Source organism: Rhodofomes roseus (assembly GCF_022264815.1).
Source record: "Rhodofomes roseus strain CIRM-BRFM 1785 chromosome Unknown C8Q71scaffold_6, whole genome shotgun sequence".
NCBI lineage: Eukaryota > Fungi > Basidiomycota > Agaricomycetes > Polyporales > Fomitopsidaceae > Rhodofomes > Rhodofomes roseus.
This window is the reverse complement of record NW_025952962.1, coordinates 1,458,817-1,474,769: the sequence shown is the minus strand read 5'-3', so window position 1 is coordinate 1,474,769 and position 15,953 is coordinate 1,458,817. Positions and strand designations below refer to the sequence as shown.

Here is a 15,953-nt window from a genome sequence, read left to right as displayed (position 1 = left end):
GGAGAAATTCAAACTCAGTCGTGGCACTCCTCACGTTCGCCAGAACGGCTGGTCCATTTGGGCGCCCTTTACCTGAGTACCCCCGTGGGAAACGGGACTTAGAGAAATCGAGCATACCGTGCTATGAGCACTCGTGAACATTGCAAGTGCCTCACGTCGTCTGCACGGAGACAGTAGTTACAGAAATTATACGGTATCATAGTCCAAACTCAAAGTTGTCCACACGATCGGGATCAAGCGCCACGTCGCCCGGCGTATCGAGTGAGAACATGGTTTGCGGCTGAAGGTCATCCTCTTCATCGTCATCTGAGTCCTCGTCGGAACCGTCTCCTTCGCGATCTTCGCTTCGTTCTATCACCGCGCCGCTTTGCCTGTCCGCCAGCTGCTCTGACGCGCCCTCTGCGTGGCCCTCGCTGGTTGGCGCTGTATTGACCGCAACTGTTTGCGGCTCACTGGAGCTCGCGGCCGGAACAACCGTCGTGGTGGACTCGACGGTCGTGCGGATGCCTGGGTACCTCGCGCCTACAAGAGGCGTTGATCGACAGCGTGCTTGCAGCTTGGTGAACGTGTGGTTGAAGTCCTCGAGCGGCCCTTCAAGGAGTTCGAGCCCGTACGTCAGCGCGTCGGGCACAATGGGCTTGTCATCATCAATCGCGCGGCCAGGATGGAGTTCGTAAACTCGGTGGTGATGCAGGGAGCTCATTAGCACGGTGATGTCCTTCTGTATACTGGGACTCGTATGCTTTGATCCCAGCTTCGCGCCTAGGGACGCGTTCATCTGCGTGGACAGGCGGCGCAGGATGTCGATGCACGGCGATATCATGGCGAGCCATTCCCATGACCCGTTGCTCCCGTGTGCTCGGTAGATTGTCTATCACATTTGTTGGTCAGTAGTCTGCTTTTCCGTGACTGATAGCTCTCGGGAACGCCTACTTTGATCCAGAAGTTCTCATGCTCCTGCATGAGGTCGACTTCGACCCAGGCATTCGGCTTGCCGGTCGGATTGACAAGCCAATTGTTCAGGACAATTTTGCTGATACCAAAGTACGGCAGCTCGTCAGTTGTTGAGCAACAGCAAGATGAGGCTCGCAGACGTACCGCAGTTCTTCTGGCCATATGTGAGTCATGTTATGGATTAGGAATAGAACTTCCTGAGCATATTTCGTGCGTCCGGAACCACGGTAGATCAGCGCCAACGCCTTGAGGATCAAGACTATGCGACCGGAGACACCCATCTTGATTGCGTTCGTCAGCGCACGCAAAACGAGCGCGTCCCGCAGGAACAGAAGGGCGTTCTCGTACACCATGTCTCCTTGCGTCTGCAAGGATGGTATAGTGCCGGCGCGGGGCTCTGGTGGCACTGTATCGACAGGAGTGGACGCCGATTGCTCGCTTTGCTGGTGCAATCCCGGGGCAGCGGGTTGGGTACGTGGTGTCTGTGGGCACTCCGAGTCAGTCGACGCCGTGCCGCCATGCTCGGGTACACTGTTGCGAAGCGCAGCCGCACGAGCAGTACGTAGGCGGCCCACTGTGCGACTGTTTGTATAGCGATCAACGATCTCGGCTGCATGGTCTGTGAGCTCTGCCCACGACACATGCTTGACGTAGTCTTCGAGGGATTCACATGAGCTGACATGTTCTAGGCAGACGAGGACGCGGGCGTAGAGTGAGACGAAGATGAGATCCTGACAGACACGGAATGGCGGAAGGCTGGTCATGGTAATTGGTTTACGGTCCAAGACGGTGTTGTGGAATGCGAGAGAACCCGGGTTGTGATGGCTTGTAGTGTACCCGTAATGACGTTCCATGATGCCGTGCACGGTGGCCATCTTGTAGTGAAAGAATCCCGGCATGATGACGGCCCAGAGATACGAGTTGGCGAAGGAGTCGTGACCTGACCTATTCTTCATGAGTGAACGCAAGCGAGCAATGGACAACTGGTCGCCTGCAATGATCCGGACCACGTCTGCAAAGCCATCTGCACTCATGTCCTGCCCAAGCTCCGCAAGAACAGTCTTTGTGACGTCCGCATTTCCCACTATTGTTGATTCATCAATCTTCATTGAGGGCAGAGGGAAGATCTTGGTCTGGTGCAGAGGGATCCGTGTCTCGAGAAGTGGACCGAACGTATCAACGTCCTTCTTGAAGCGCGCAATGGGTTCACCGGCACCATGGGTCACTATGACATTGAGAACGGTGTGCTGGAGGATTGCTTTGAAATCGCGGCTCTCTTCGGGCGTGAAGAGCACGTCTGACACACTGAGAGGTCCGGCATTGATGATCCCTGCCATGAGGTCTGACGTCTGCATGGCGTCCTCGCTCGCTCCGAACAGCTCGAACGCCGTTGCGCATGTTCCGTTTTCCATGGTGTCCTTATTGCCGGACGCTTGCTCGGCCACGCGAAATACAATATTGATGTTATCGTACACGAATGCGACGAGACGCGATGACGCGTTTGCACGTGCAGCGCGTCGACATGCGTCTGAAAGGCGCTTGAGGATCCCTTCAATGCGCTTCTTCTTCGCAGGCTTTCCCCCACTGTCCACCGCGTTGTCTCGCCTCTCAGCTTGTAGGGCATCCAAAGCTTCTAGGATGTCATTTCCTTCCTCGTCGACAACATCCTCGGCTCGAATGTCACTCAGTTTCTCCCACATCTCGTCCTCAGAGTCGACTAGGGCAGATGCCTGCTGTATGTCGCCTTGTGGCTGGGCTCTGAGCGTGGACACTGACTGAGTCTGCAGGAGGTTGGGTACGTCTGTCGTTGGGCTCGCAGGCTGAGACTGATGAGGTGAGGGAAGTTGAGCTGTCAGATGGTCTGCGGTGGGACGCGGATGAGATGGTACGTCATTGCTATCTTCGTCGTCCGAACTGTCTGTGTCGCTGGCAGGGCCGCCCGTTGCATCGTGCGGGAGATGGTCGTCACCAAGATTCGCGGCAAGAGTGTTATAGCTGCTGCACAGTCCAAGGTGCGACAACAATTCGATCATTTGTCGTTTTGCTCCTGAGGCATATGCGTACAGTCCGAAGATGTGGCGTGCGTAGTTGTTTTTTTGGCTCCGTGCACTGAGGCAGATCAGAGCACTTGTGGTGAGGTACTGACACTAGTGTCAACATCGATGTTCCATACTAATTGCACACAGACACTTACATTCAAGTGTCGTCGCACTCCCGTGCGTGTGTTACTGCGCTTCTGTCGGGTAGAGGTACCAAACTCAGACAGGAGAACCATCATCGTGGGGCAGAGCTCGCTGAGTTCACCAGCCAGCGATTCGAGGCTGAAGTCCAAGGCGAAGTGCTCGTCAATTGCCCGCTTCTCCGTGCGCAGGAAGCCATCCTGGGAGACTGCATCACCTTCGCGGGAGACAAGTCGAGCGATGTATGCGGTGGCCCACTCGCGGAGAGTCTCTCGGCCAGTAAGGCTGTTCTCAGAGGAGACCCACATGTCCAGGATCTCTGCGACACCAGTGGTATTCCGGAACAGACCCCAGTACCTCTCCTTCCCTCGGTTGTGGCGAGCGTCCGACACGATGCGAAGCAGGTCAATGAACGGTACGTCAGCCGCCTCGAGTATTTCCAGGACTTGCTCACAAACGACCATGCGTCGTTCCGCTTCGTCTTCTGCAGCGGCTTCCTCTGCCAGGCGCGCTGCCTTGTCGCGGTCAGCCTTGTCCTTGCGCCGTCTATCCGCCGCGGTGCGCGCAGGGGACTCGGGGAGCATCGATGTGTCGGAAATGATGCGTTCACTGTGAGTGGGGGAGATTTGGTAGAGTCCTTCGAATACGGAGGGCAAGGGATGGTCATTGTGAGTGAGGATATCCGATGGCAGGTCTGTGAGTGGTGAAGAAGGCGGCAGTGAGCTGGCCCTGCGTCTGCGATTAGGTGTCATTTTAGAAGAGCGAAGGGTTAATGGACATGAGATTGAACAAGGGTCGACAGAGTGATCGACGTTGAGTTTGTGACCGTCAAGGCCCCAACGTTCGACGGGCGCCTTGAACGTGTTCACTTTTCCTCTCGATCACTGTGTCCCCTCACCTTCACACAGCACAATATGGCTCGCAGACCAGGTAAATTTGCATACAAGTTGCGCCGCACTGGCAGCAAACCTCGACCACCGCCTCGCCATCGAAAACTGGCCCCTGAAGAGGTCAAGGAGCTCGCTCAGATAATGCAGGAGCGCTTCCGCTGGGAGAGCGAGCCCCGATTCTTCCAACTTGAAGGTGTGAAAGCCCAGATTGAAGGTGTCGACACGGTCATCCAAGCCCCAACCGGGTCTGGCAAGACAGCAATTGCAGCGGGACCGCATCTCTGGCGAGGCAACGAAGGAAAGACCACAATTATGGTCTGTCCGCTGCTGGCGCTGGAGGAAGAAATGGTACGTTCCAATCTGACGACACGTTGGCACTCTGTTGTCAGAGCATATCGGACTCATTACTCTCCACAGGTCGAGACATTCAAGACTGAATTTGGCCTAACCGCGGTCGCTGTGAACGGACAGAACACACTCACGAAGAACAAGCAGATCATGGAGGTGATTGTGACTCTCACAACATCCCCATAGGTTCTGGGAACAACTAATTTGGATCTCTGTGTACCACAGGAGATCGTCCGCGGTCAGTATCACATCGTCCTGATCTCCCCTGAGATGCTTCAGTCACGCGCATTCAAGAACCGTGTGCTTCGCAACAACAAGTTCACGCGACGAGTGCTGAGCGTCTTCATTGATGAAGCACATTGTCTCTCGCACTGGGGCGCCGACTTTCGCAAGCATTATGCGAGCTTGGGAAGTGTGCGCGCATTCCTTGCTCCCGGTACTCCCATCATTGCTGTTACAGCAACGCTGACCGCACGTGTCCGTCGCGATCTTCATAACAAGCTTCACTTTCCAAAGACTGGCGGCCGGTTCATCAACGTCGGTAATGATCGACCTAACGTCTCGATTGTCGTTCGTGCCTGCGAGCATCCTCAGAACACGCTCGCTGACCTTGACTTCGTTCTGCCCGAGACGATCGAGTCAGCAAGCGACATCCCAAAGACGTACCTCTATGTCGACAACATCGAGACCGGTAACGACATCATTGACCACCTTGGAAGTATCCTCCGACAACGAAACCCTGCGCTTTACGAGCTCGGTGTCATTCGACCGTTCAATGCTACGATGTCTGCCGACTACCGGACTCATGCCATGGCAGCGTTCCGCAACAATAGTGAGTACGCTGGTGGTCAGGTGACTGCAGACAACGTCAAGATAGGGCCTGTGCGCATTCTCGTATGCACTGATGCTGCTGGCATGGTACATATTCCTCCCTTCTAGCCTCGTGGTTCAATTCTGCGATCTGACGAGTATGCCATCATGAATAGGGCTGCAACGTGCCCGACGTTGATCGTGTTGTCCAATGGAAGCTCCCAGCCACTCTGTCGAACTTCATTCAGCGCGCTGGTCGTGCGGCACGAGCACGGAATCGCACAGGTATTGCAATTCTCCTTGTAGAGCGATCTGCATACTCGATCAATCTGCAAACAAGACCAGCAGAGCAGGACGAACCAGAGCCGAAGACGAGCAAAGGCAAGCAACGAGCTCGTAAATCCCATGGGCCTCCGAAAAGTACACGCCAGAAGACACCGAAAAACTACGCCAAGAGACATGGCATCGACCGTGGAAGTAGCGCCGGCCCCAGCCATGACACGGTCCTTGACCCAGCTGACAACCCCATTGTTGACCACGAAGCTGCCGATGAAGGACTTCTGGCATTTGTACAAAGCACACAATGCCGCCGCAAGATATGGCAGGAGATGTATGAGTCTCCACTCTCGGAAGGTATGCAATCATGGCATGACATTGAGACAGTGAGTGCCATGCTGAACTGCCCATTTCAGCGGCCACCGCGTCGGCAATCGTGCCCTGCTGTGACATTTGTGATAGCTCACTGCTCAATCGCGCACGCCCACCACTACGAGAAAAGGGGCCGAAAGCTTCTAGGCCAAAAGTCGGCCTGCCAGATCCCAACGCGCAGACCGCGCTCGAGAGCTGGCGCGAGCAGAAACTTGACAATGACCATCCACATGCTGTGTTTGGAGCTACCGCAATCCTGAGTGATTCGCTCATCGAACGCCTCACATCTTCAGGGCCCAAGACGCGTCCTGCTCTTGCAACAATGCTCAAAACATGGTTATGGCGCGACCGTTACGAAGGCCAGCTGACGGACCTACTGCTGTCATTGCAGATTCAGTCAATCCCGAAGCCCAAGGCAGGCCACAGCATCGGCGGCGACACAAGCACAACGACGGGCCAAGCCCAGAGTGCCGGCTCTCGTAAACACACCACTGATGCGACCGATGACCAGCACCCACCAAAACGCGCACGCCGTTCAGTTAACAATGGGGTATGTCGCAGACAATAGCATTCATATGCACTATAGACTAACCATTCTAATTTACAGTCGTCGCAACCAAGCAGCCTACCTGCGAATGCACCTCAAGCCATTCCCTACCCAGTCCCAGCTTCATTGAGAGCTCCTGCGCCTCCATCGAGTTCGTCCCAGCACTCCCGCCTTTCCGTTCCTCCACAGCCTTATCCCGTCATGCATCAACTGCCCTCGCCACACGCGTCCATGCTACCATCGCCGTACGCACCCATGTCACCCTTGCCATACGCGTCCGCGTTACCCTCGCCGTACACGTCCGGCGCATCACCCTCACCCTATGCATCAATGACACCTTCGCCATACGCGTCCGTCCCCTCGCCATACGCGTCCGTCCCCTCGCCACACGCGTCCGTCCCCTCGCCACACGCATCCGTACCCTCGTCGCACGCGTCCGTACCCTCGCTGTACGCGTCCGAACTCTCGCCGTACGCGTCCGTACCTTCCCCATACGCGTCCATACCTTCCCCATACGCATCCGTCCCCTCGCCACACGCGTCCGTCCCCTCGCCACACGCGTCCGTCCCCTCGCCACACGCGTCCGTCCCCTCGCCATACCCGTCCGTCCCCTTGCCATACCCGTCCATATTCTCGCTGCCCGCGTCCATATCACCCTCGCCGCACGCACCCTCGCCATACTACGCACGTGTACCGTCCTCGCCGCATGCGTCCGCCGCACCACCCTTGTCGCTTGTATCCACACCGCCCCCACCATTTGCGCCCGCGCCACCATCACTATTCCGTACTGCGCTTGGTGCCAGTACTTCGCGTGTCGGGCTCTTCAGCACACAACTCACCTCCGAAAACTATCTGGCTCTTCAAGCAACCAGGGGTCGCGGACGCGGACGCGGGCGAGGGCGCAGACGTGGGCGAGGCGCAGGCAGCGGCGGAGGTGGTGACTGAAGTACTGACGGCGGGTGTCCTCGGTCCGTTGTAAGTTGACCTAGATACATGAAAGTAATCAGGAGCAGCTACGAAATTACATATGAAGCACACCCGATGGATTTTGCGGCGCTGGCGATGTTTGAGAGTTCGAGGACTGCTATTACGCTGAAGCCAGCTATGCTCGATTTCTCTAAGTCCCCGTTCCCACGGGGGTATTGGGGTAAACGTAGACTCGCATGCCAGTCCTTGAGGCGCCTCACTCCTTTTCAAGCACTCCTCCTTTTGGTAATGATAAAAGCCGAAAAAGGAATCGGAGTGCGAAAAGGAGGTGAGGGCCTCTAAGGACTGGTGAGATTGGGCGCCGTTTACCCCAATACCCCCGTGGGAACGGGGACTTAGAGAAATCGACACCTGGAGCTGGCAGAGTGATACATAAACCCTTGTCATTAGAGTACATCCGTGATACATGCACACCTGTAGTACAGTACAGGCCTGTCGAGTGGCCCCGGCGATACATTGCAGCGCCGTCCCTCATACATTACAACCAGCTGCCAAATTGGGCACTCAATGCATTACAGGCCCATCTGATATATAATCTGGCTCTCGTTGGTGCTCGTTCCCCACGTTGACAGCTCCCACTCTGATACATCATCTACTGCAAGCCGCAACGTTACTGCACCCCGCTTGTCACAGCTGTAGGTCCCTCTCTCATACATTACCGACTGAGATGCCGCGAGTCAATCGCTCCCGTTGGCGCCGTCGGACTCGAACAGTCACGAGACTGACGACCTCCTATGATACATTACCGACCGCAACATCTCAACACCCGAGCACTCCCACTCTCATACATTCAATACCTATTGCACCTGCAAGCCGTGACGACCAGACTACTAGTCGCTTGTAGGTCCTTCTGTCATACATCACTGACCGCAACGTCACCGCATCCGGCCAATCCCTCCCATCCACTCCTTGTAGGTCCCTCTGTCATATATTGCAGATGGGATATTGCTGATATGATCTGGCCAGCCGCCGCCAGCGGCGTTCGATCGGCGGCGAGTCGATCGCAAGTCGATCACTCCCGCAGCGGTTTCTAATACATCACTGACTGCAACATCACCGCATCCGGCCAATCCCTCCCATCCACTCCTTGTAGGTCCCTCTGTCATACATGGCAGATGGGATATTGCTGATACGATCTGGCCAGCGGCATTCGATGCGGCAAGTCGATCGCTCCTGCCGCGGTTTCTAATACATCACCGACGTTATCGCATTCGGCCAGTCTCCTTGTAGGTCCGTCTCTCATGTATCACAAACTAAGACGTCTCTGGCTCCGGGTCTCGACAGCTCCAGGCTCGGACCCATTTCCATGCACCTCGTGGCGTAGCCTGTCTCTGGTTCTGGTACGTTCAGAGCTTGATATATTGCAGACACGCTCTCATACATCACAGACTCAGCTGCTACTGTGCCACCGGGTATTGGTACTTGCCCCAATGACGACAGCTCGCCGTCCCCCTTGTCCAATCGAGAGCTCGCCGCCTGGCTCTGGCACGCAATAGCTCAGGCCCTGAAATTTCACCCTACAGCAGGTCGACCGCTGTCCGCTACCGCTAAGTAGATCAATTCAGGGGATGGGAAAGCAGTTCATTTGCTGCGATGTTGTGTGAGTACTCGCTTCGATCCTTGACTCATCAGCGAATTCTCATAGATTTAGATTACAGTCGGCCAATGCTCATAGATTACAGTCGGCCACTAAAATATTCGTACGTCTCATACATGACAGACCCTGCTGATTACTTTGCCACTTGCACGATGATTAGCACCACCCGCGATCAGCGGCTTCGCTTCCCGGTCCAGCATTCCTCGAGGCGGACCGCCAAGCTGTCTGCAGCAATTCTTCTGCTGCTTCGTGTGTCGGACACGGTGATAAGGTATGTCAATTGTGTTCGTCTGCTACACACAAAGGCTTGTAGTTCATCGCCGCACGTTCATTTGTATGTACCATATTGCATCAACCTTCAAATATTACAGACAGCCATTGAAGCGCTATGGATCGGAGTCAGTGATCGTGCAGTGTATAACAGTAATGGTACATGATATATAACAGCAAACACAATGGCAACGCAGGCTTGTATCTATTACAGCGGTCCAAGCACTAATATATAACAATGACTCGGGCATGCTTCGGGGTCACCACCCGTGTCACTCCGAGTGACCCAAGTGACGCGAGTGACACGTAACCCTGGAACCTCGAGCATGGGGCAACAAGATAGAAAGAAACTGGGATGCATGAATGTGTTCCTAGGCTCTAAACGAGCACATTGCAAGTTTAACGGCGCGATTACACCGCGGTTTGCCCTTGGGACATCGCACGCTTTGTCCACCTGCGGGCGCTCACGGGCGCCTAGGGCACGTTCAACCAGCAGAGCCCCGTCAATTCCTATACCCGTTTCAAAACACATTCGGACGCTTCAATACTGTCTAAGTATGCTATTGTGACATATTGTAGGGGTTTTTGTTGCTTACACCGGCCTCCCCCATGATTTTCAGACTTGGGTAGTGGCGATTTACTAGCAGGACTCAGATAGTATGATCTGTAGTACTATGTCGAAGTATGAACTCCATAGAGCACTGCTACTAGTAACGATGACATTGCATATGACGTGGTAGGCTACAACTTAGCACCTGAGTCGAGACACTCAGGTACACACTGCCAGTTTTTGGCAACTTTCGCCATCATGGCCAACCTAATGTCAGCCTGACGTCGGGCATAAGCAGTCCGGCCTTCTGCATGTTGTGGAGAGCATCCGACAGGGGATGAACTCGCATCCCAAACGGCCTCGTCTGCCTTATGCAACCACCACCACGCTTGCCAGTTCCAAAAATCGACAACTCGCCGCATCTCCTCCTCTAGAAGGTCGCATTCTTCATTGAATCGATGGGCTCGTGCGCGAGCTTGACACCACTCTATCCGGACAGCTTTGAAAGGAAGGATGAGCACCCTGCGTTCGAAAAAGACGGTCTTATACGCACCCTCGAGATCGTCCTCGTCCTCATCATCTCCCCCGCGGAAACCAGTCGTCCGCCATATCCAAGGCAGAACCCGCTTCCCCTCCGACTCCTTCTCAAGGCGCTCCTTCATCCCGCGGACATCATCAGGTCCGAGGTATCGCAGAACCTTCATCCACGCGAGACTGTCCTTGGGATCAAGAACGAGGAGCGCCTTATGCGCAGCACGATATCGGGCAGCATCAGCGTCGATCTTATCCTGTACAGTGTTGATGTACGTTCGAGAGCGGGTGTTGTACCGCTGGCCGCGTACGTCGCGGTCCTTGACGTTGTAAAGTTTGCTTCTAGCGCGGAGATGCCTCCGCATTTGTTCGAGTGCGTCATTGGCTTGCGCATACCGCAGCCGTAGCTCAATACCTTCAAGGTTAGCACTTCGTGCGACGGCGTCAGTATTGATGATGTCGGAGGGTAAGTACAGAGGTAAATCCTCCGCATTGACTGATGTGGTCGACCTGGATGCCTCTCTTGACCGCAAGAGGGCCACCGCTGGCATGTAGAGTGTTTGAAATGTTGAACTTCCGAGTTTTCAGTGTTCTTATCTTATCAGTTATGTACGGATATGGACTTATGTTCTGCGATGTCAGATTACATACGTTCTTTGATGGACTTTGCCTAGATTACGTCATGTGACTTTAGTCCGGATCATTCCATGATATTCCACGACATTCCTTGATGTTCCATGACGTTCCATATCATTCCTTGATGTCCCATCACGTCTTATATTACTCTTTGATGTTCCATCATGTCTCATATTATTCCTGATGTTCCATCACGTTTCATATATCTCTCCACATCAAACTCCGAGTTTTGGCTTACTCATGCTGCTTACCCGCTTACTCATATCCCCAAAACCTCGGACTTAGTGCTTACTGATGAACCACTGATACAGCATGTGACCTGTATCAAATGTGTATATATACTGGGCTGGTTTGCCCTGTAATGAGAACGATCCTTCGTCCTCTCCTCTGCCTGCCAGCATAGGATCTTCCCTTTGGGACTGGTCTGTTCACTCACTCTTTAGTCCTTCACTGCCACTGGGCTTACTAAGCCTAAAACCTCTTTCTTCAACAGGTTATGAGCCCTGCGCTCTGATTCTTTAATCACCTGCACCCCTCTTTGCGCGCTCCAAAGCCCAACTCTTGAAAGAGTGAGTTGGCAATTTTTGTCCTTTGTTGGACTATTTTTAAGTCGCTGCGTGACATAGTGCCGAAGGCCTTGTCTGAGCGCATCTCTAGGGCAGCCCGAAAAGGCAATTACGAAATTTATCATCCGTCTCGTCGTGAGAGAAACGACGTTGACGAAGACGACTCTAACGTCATCGCTGTACGTCATCGGCATTTGTACGGTCATCTACCCGTCCGTCGCCAGATCGACATCATCCTTGCTCCTACCCCTCGTCGCCGCCGCCAAGCCTCTGGCCGCGTAGACACATCCATTCCTCCCAAGGAGTCCTGCCGCACCTCGCCGGAGCAGCACCTCTTGTATTTGCAGAAGAAAGCGGACGTTGCCGAAGCTCTCGCCGAGACTCGCCGAGCCGAACTCGCTGCTGCTCGTGCCGCTAGCGCTGCTGCTGCCGAGACCAAGGCTTCGCTCATTGAGCGTCTTAGCGGAGAAACTCCCATCGTTCCCACGGCTCTAAAGCCTATCTTCCTGTCCGACTTCCGCAAGAAGTCAACCGCTGACAAAGTCGAGATCCTGTGCAAGCGTCTCCTTGCCGTCCAGAAGCGCCTTCAGCCCCTCTATCGCCACCGTAACCGCCTCTACGCCCGTCTTCCCTTGTTGGATAACTTGGACGATTTTGGCAGGCGTTTCAACTGGGTGCTGACGAATATCGAGGAGGAAGGAACCACGTGGTCTGCAGTCGAATTGAACGACATCTGTTCTGTCTGCGAGCTGATTGCGAAGATTTCCTTCATAAATCTTAGCCAGAATTTCGGCCGCATTATCAAGGACGTAGGGGACTTGTACAAGAACAACTACTTGTACTGGGTAGATAAGCGATTGTAGTCGCATTTTTTCTGTATATCTTCGTCCCTAGAATTTAAGCATCACACTGTGGCTTCGTCTCAAGAAGAGACATTTGACCGAGACTCAAATAGTGAAGCATCGAACGGAGTAATTCCACCGTACGATTGCACCGACCATCATCATCTCTACGACTACGAGGAGAACTTCGATTATCATTTCGACGTCGAAGAAGATCAGTGGATTAACTGCGACGACGCTAGTTGCCCACATCGCTACGATCAACCTCTAGGTCCAGTTCCAGAAGGATTTTCAACTGGAATATCGGTCGCTCCTTGGCAGGAGAATTTCCTATTTGCTAGTGAATTTTCGGAGTTACCTCCATATCCTGAACACCTAGTCCCGCTCCCTGAGTCGAGACCTCAATCTCCATTCTTCGAGGAATTACCCTTCGAAGTTTTTACCCCAGAACTACCATCCGTCTCACAAGACGAATTTATCCTCCTATCTGCAACCATGGGTGACGTCAAGCCTGACAATGTCCCCAAGCTTTCCTCAGCGTCCCAATACGCTGATTGGTCAGCCGCCATGCGCGGCTATTTGGTTTTTATCCAAGCCTGGCCCGCCGTTACTGCAACTGGCACACCCGCAGCGGACTTCGCCACTCAGAATGCCCGTGCCCAGGGTGTTCTATTTATGAGAACCGATCGCTCGATGCATCATCTGCTCGAGAAAGACACCGGTGATCTCAAGGATGCGAAGGACATGTGGAACTCGCTCAAAACCGCTTTTGGCACCCCCGACACGGCATACGTCTGGTCTCTCTTCCAGTCGTTAATCAAATCTCCGGAAATGTCTGACTCCAAGCCAATGCAGGATCAGATCAACAAGCTGGTTACCCGGCTTAAGGAGATTAGTGGTGGCGGAATTACGCTCGGTGACTCGACTCAGGCTCTTCTCCTTCTGTCGAAGCTGCCAGAGTCATACCAGTCGATGATCTCTGCGCTCCTGGCGACGCAGACCCTCAAAGATCTAAAGGTCGACTCGGTCCAGAGCAAAATTCTTGCCGAGGAATCACTTCGCCGGTCCGGTATGGGACAGTCTGCGTCTAAGACGTCCCAGGTCAAGCATAAATCCAAGGACCCCTGCGATCACTGCGGTGGGGCCCATGGTAGCGAGAATTGTTGGACCAAGTACCCGCATCTCCGCCCTCAGAATAAAGGTGGCGGAAAGGGGAAGAACAACAAGGGCAAGGGCAAGGGCAAAGGAAAGGGAAAGAACGGAGGAAATGGTCAATCTAGTTCTGGTACTTCTAACACTGCATCTGCGTCGGACTCTTCGAATGTTGTAACTGTAGAATCCTCCTCGTCGTCTGCGAATACTATGACTGCTTCTTGGTATACTGCGGCTAACACCGCGTCAGGAAGAACGACTGATTGGATTATGGATTCTGGTGCATCCAAGACGATCACCAACGACATGGCTGATTTTTGGGATTACACTCCTTACGAGGAGCCCATGGTTTTTAGCACAGCCGGCAAGAGTAAGATTGCAGCTTATGGTGAAGGCACTATCAAAGGCGTTGTGCATGTTGAAGGGAAACATATTGTGTCGACTATCACCAATGTCGCATATATCCCTGCCGCGTCTAGTCGCCTATTTTCAACTGGAGTTATTGAACGTTCAGGTTTCACCCTTGTTCAAGGTGGAGGCCGTATGGTCATTTTTGACCAACCTATTTTGCATGGTTCTGACCGAATCCGTGGTAACAAGATCATGGAGGCGCATCACACGCCCTTCAACAATCTCTATATGTTGCACATGGAAATTATGAAACCGCAATTGGCTAAGTCTGCGGACAAGTCAAATTTTCGCCTTTGGCATCAACGCTTCGGACATTCATCTGAAGAAGTTATCCGTCAACTACCCAAGCACACCAAGGGTGTGGATTCTATCGGTGACAAGGACAAGTCTCCTTGTGCAGGTTGTCAATGGGGCAAGTCTCATCGTGCTCCATTTCCCGCGTCGGACAAGAGAGCTTCAAAACCTCTTGAAATTGTTCATACCGACGAAGACGGTCCTATGCGTACCACCGCTATTGGTGGATGGCGCTACTTCATCAGCTTTCTCGACGACTACTCCGGTCTTGGCCGCGCCTATTTCCTCAAACATAAGAATGATTCGACCCAAGCGTTCGATGATTTCAAGGCATGGGCTGAGAACCAAACCAACGAGAAAATCAAAGCTGTACGCTCGGATCGAGGGGGAGAATATACCTCTGCAGAATTTACCGAACATTTGCGCAAATTTGGCATTGAACATCAGAAGACGATGCCATACTCTCCTCAACAGAATGGGAGAGCTGAGCGCTGGAATCGGACCATTGTCGAGAAGGCTATGTCTATGCTTCATCATGCTGGACTAAGCCATGGTTTCTGGCAATTGGCTGTTGACGCTGCGGTTCACATTTATAATCGGCAACCAATGCGACGCCTTAACTGGCAATGCCCCATTACTCTCTGGGATAGCACAGTCCCGGACATTTCGTATTTTAGGGTATTTGGGTGCAAGGCATATGTGCATGTGCAGAAGGAACAAAGAGCTGGGAAGCTCGACAAGAAGGCTGTCGAGATGATCTTTGTTGGCTATGAGTTAGGTTCCAAAGGGTATCGTTTCTGGAACCCGGCCACTCGAAGTATCGTTGTGTCTCGTGATGTGACCTTCGATGAAGAGACATTTCCTGCACGAAAAGATTTAGGCAATAATCCGAAATCCCTGGATAAGCCGTTTGATGAACCTCCTGAGGATGCGAACTCGGAGGATTCTGATTCTGAGGATTTACCTATTCCCGTTCCTATCCCGGAACATGAACCTGAACCTGAAGACCATCCAGAGCCAGTGGGAGACATTCCACAACCGCAACCTGATCCTGTACCTCCTCCACAACCTCAGTACGAACGTCCACGTCGTCAAGGTGCTGGACAAAATCCTAAGAGGAACAAGGACAATGCCTATGGTGACGAGCCACCTGCGAATATTGATCGTCGTACCGATGCTCAAGGCCGTCAACAATCTGAGGCTGAAACTCTCATGTTTGTGCGGATGCTAGCAGAAGCAAACCATGGCGTTCCCCAGAGTCACAGGGAAGCTATGGAGTCTCAAGACAAGGCTAAATGGCACGCATCTGAAGGTTCTGAGTACAAGTCGCTTATGGACAACAAGACTTGGGTTCTAGTTCCACGGCCTAAAAACCGAAAGGTTATCAAGTGCCGGTGGGTTTATGCGATTAAACACGATGGTCGCTACAAAGCGCGTGTTGTTGCAAAGGGATTTACCCAAGTGTGGGGTCAAGACTATACCGAGACTTTTTCTCCTGTTGCACGTTTTGAATCCGTACGCTATCTATTGGCGCATGCAGCACTTGAAGATTGGGAGATTGAGTCTATGGATGTCAAGACGGCATTCCTTAACGGTGACCTTGACGAGGAAATCTACATGGAACAGCCCGAAGGATGGGCTGTACCTGGGAAGGAGAACTGGGTCTGTCTGCTCAAGAAGGCCATTTATGGCTTGAAGCAAGCGTCTCGTCAATGGAACGCTAAGATCCACAAGTCTCTC

General features: G+C 53.3%; 3 protein-coding genes across 3 annotated transcripts; 1 reads left to right on the top strand and 2 right to left on the bottom strand.

Moving 5' to 3' along the window:
* Positions 1-196: 196 nt before the first annotated feature.
* Positions 197-3,598, bottom strand: C8Q71DRAFT_821461 (uncharacterized protein; the record flags this gene model as incomplete). The annotated part of the gene is made up of 8 exons (XM_047926204.1): positions 197-487; positions 527-871; positions 934-1,033; positions 1,099-1,485; positions 1,591-2,503; positions 2,924-3,063; positions 3,101-3,126; positions 3,149-3,598. The coding sequence occupies 8 exons, from the start codon at positions 3,596-3,598 to the stop codon at positions 197-199; spliced, it is 2,652 nt and encodes an 883-aa protein (XP_047781220.1).
* Positions 3,599-4,048: 450 nt separating this feature from the next.
* Positions 4,049-6,398, top strand: C8Q71DRAFT_703849 (P-loop containing nucleoside triphosphate hydrolase protein; the record flags this gene model as incomplete). The annotated part of the gene is made up of 6 exons (XM_047920342.1): positions 4,049-4,372; positions 4,442-4,528; positions 4,601-5,204; positions 5,250-5,290; positions 5,359-5,815; positions 5,875-6,398. 6 exons carry the CDS (start codon positions 4,049-4,051, stop codon positions 6,396-6,398), a joined length of 2,037 nt encoding a protein of 678 aa, XP_047781219.1.
* Positions 6,399-9,999: 3,601 nt separating this feature from the next.
* Positions 10,000-10,878, bottom strand: C8Q71DRAFT_677862 (uncharacterized protein; the record flags this gene model as incomplete). The annotated part of the gene is made up of 2 exons (XM_047919725.1): positions 10,000-10,280; positions 10,335-10,878. Coding segments are annotated over 2 exons (825 nt in total), but the record flags the coding sequence as incomplete, so codon positions are not given.
* Between the last annotated feature and the right edge of the window lie 5,075 nt (positions 10,879-15,953).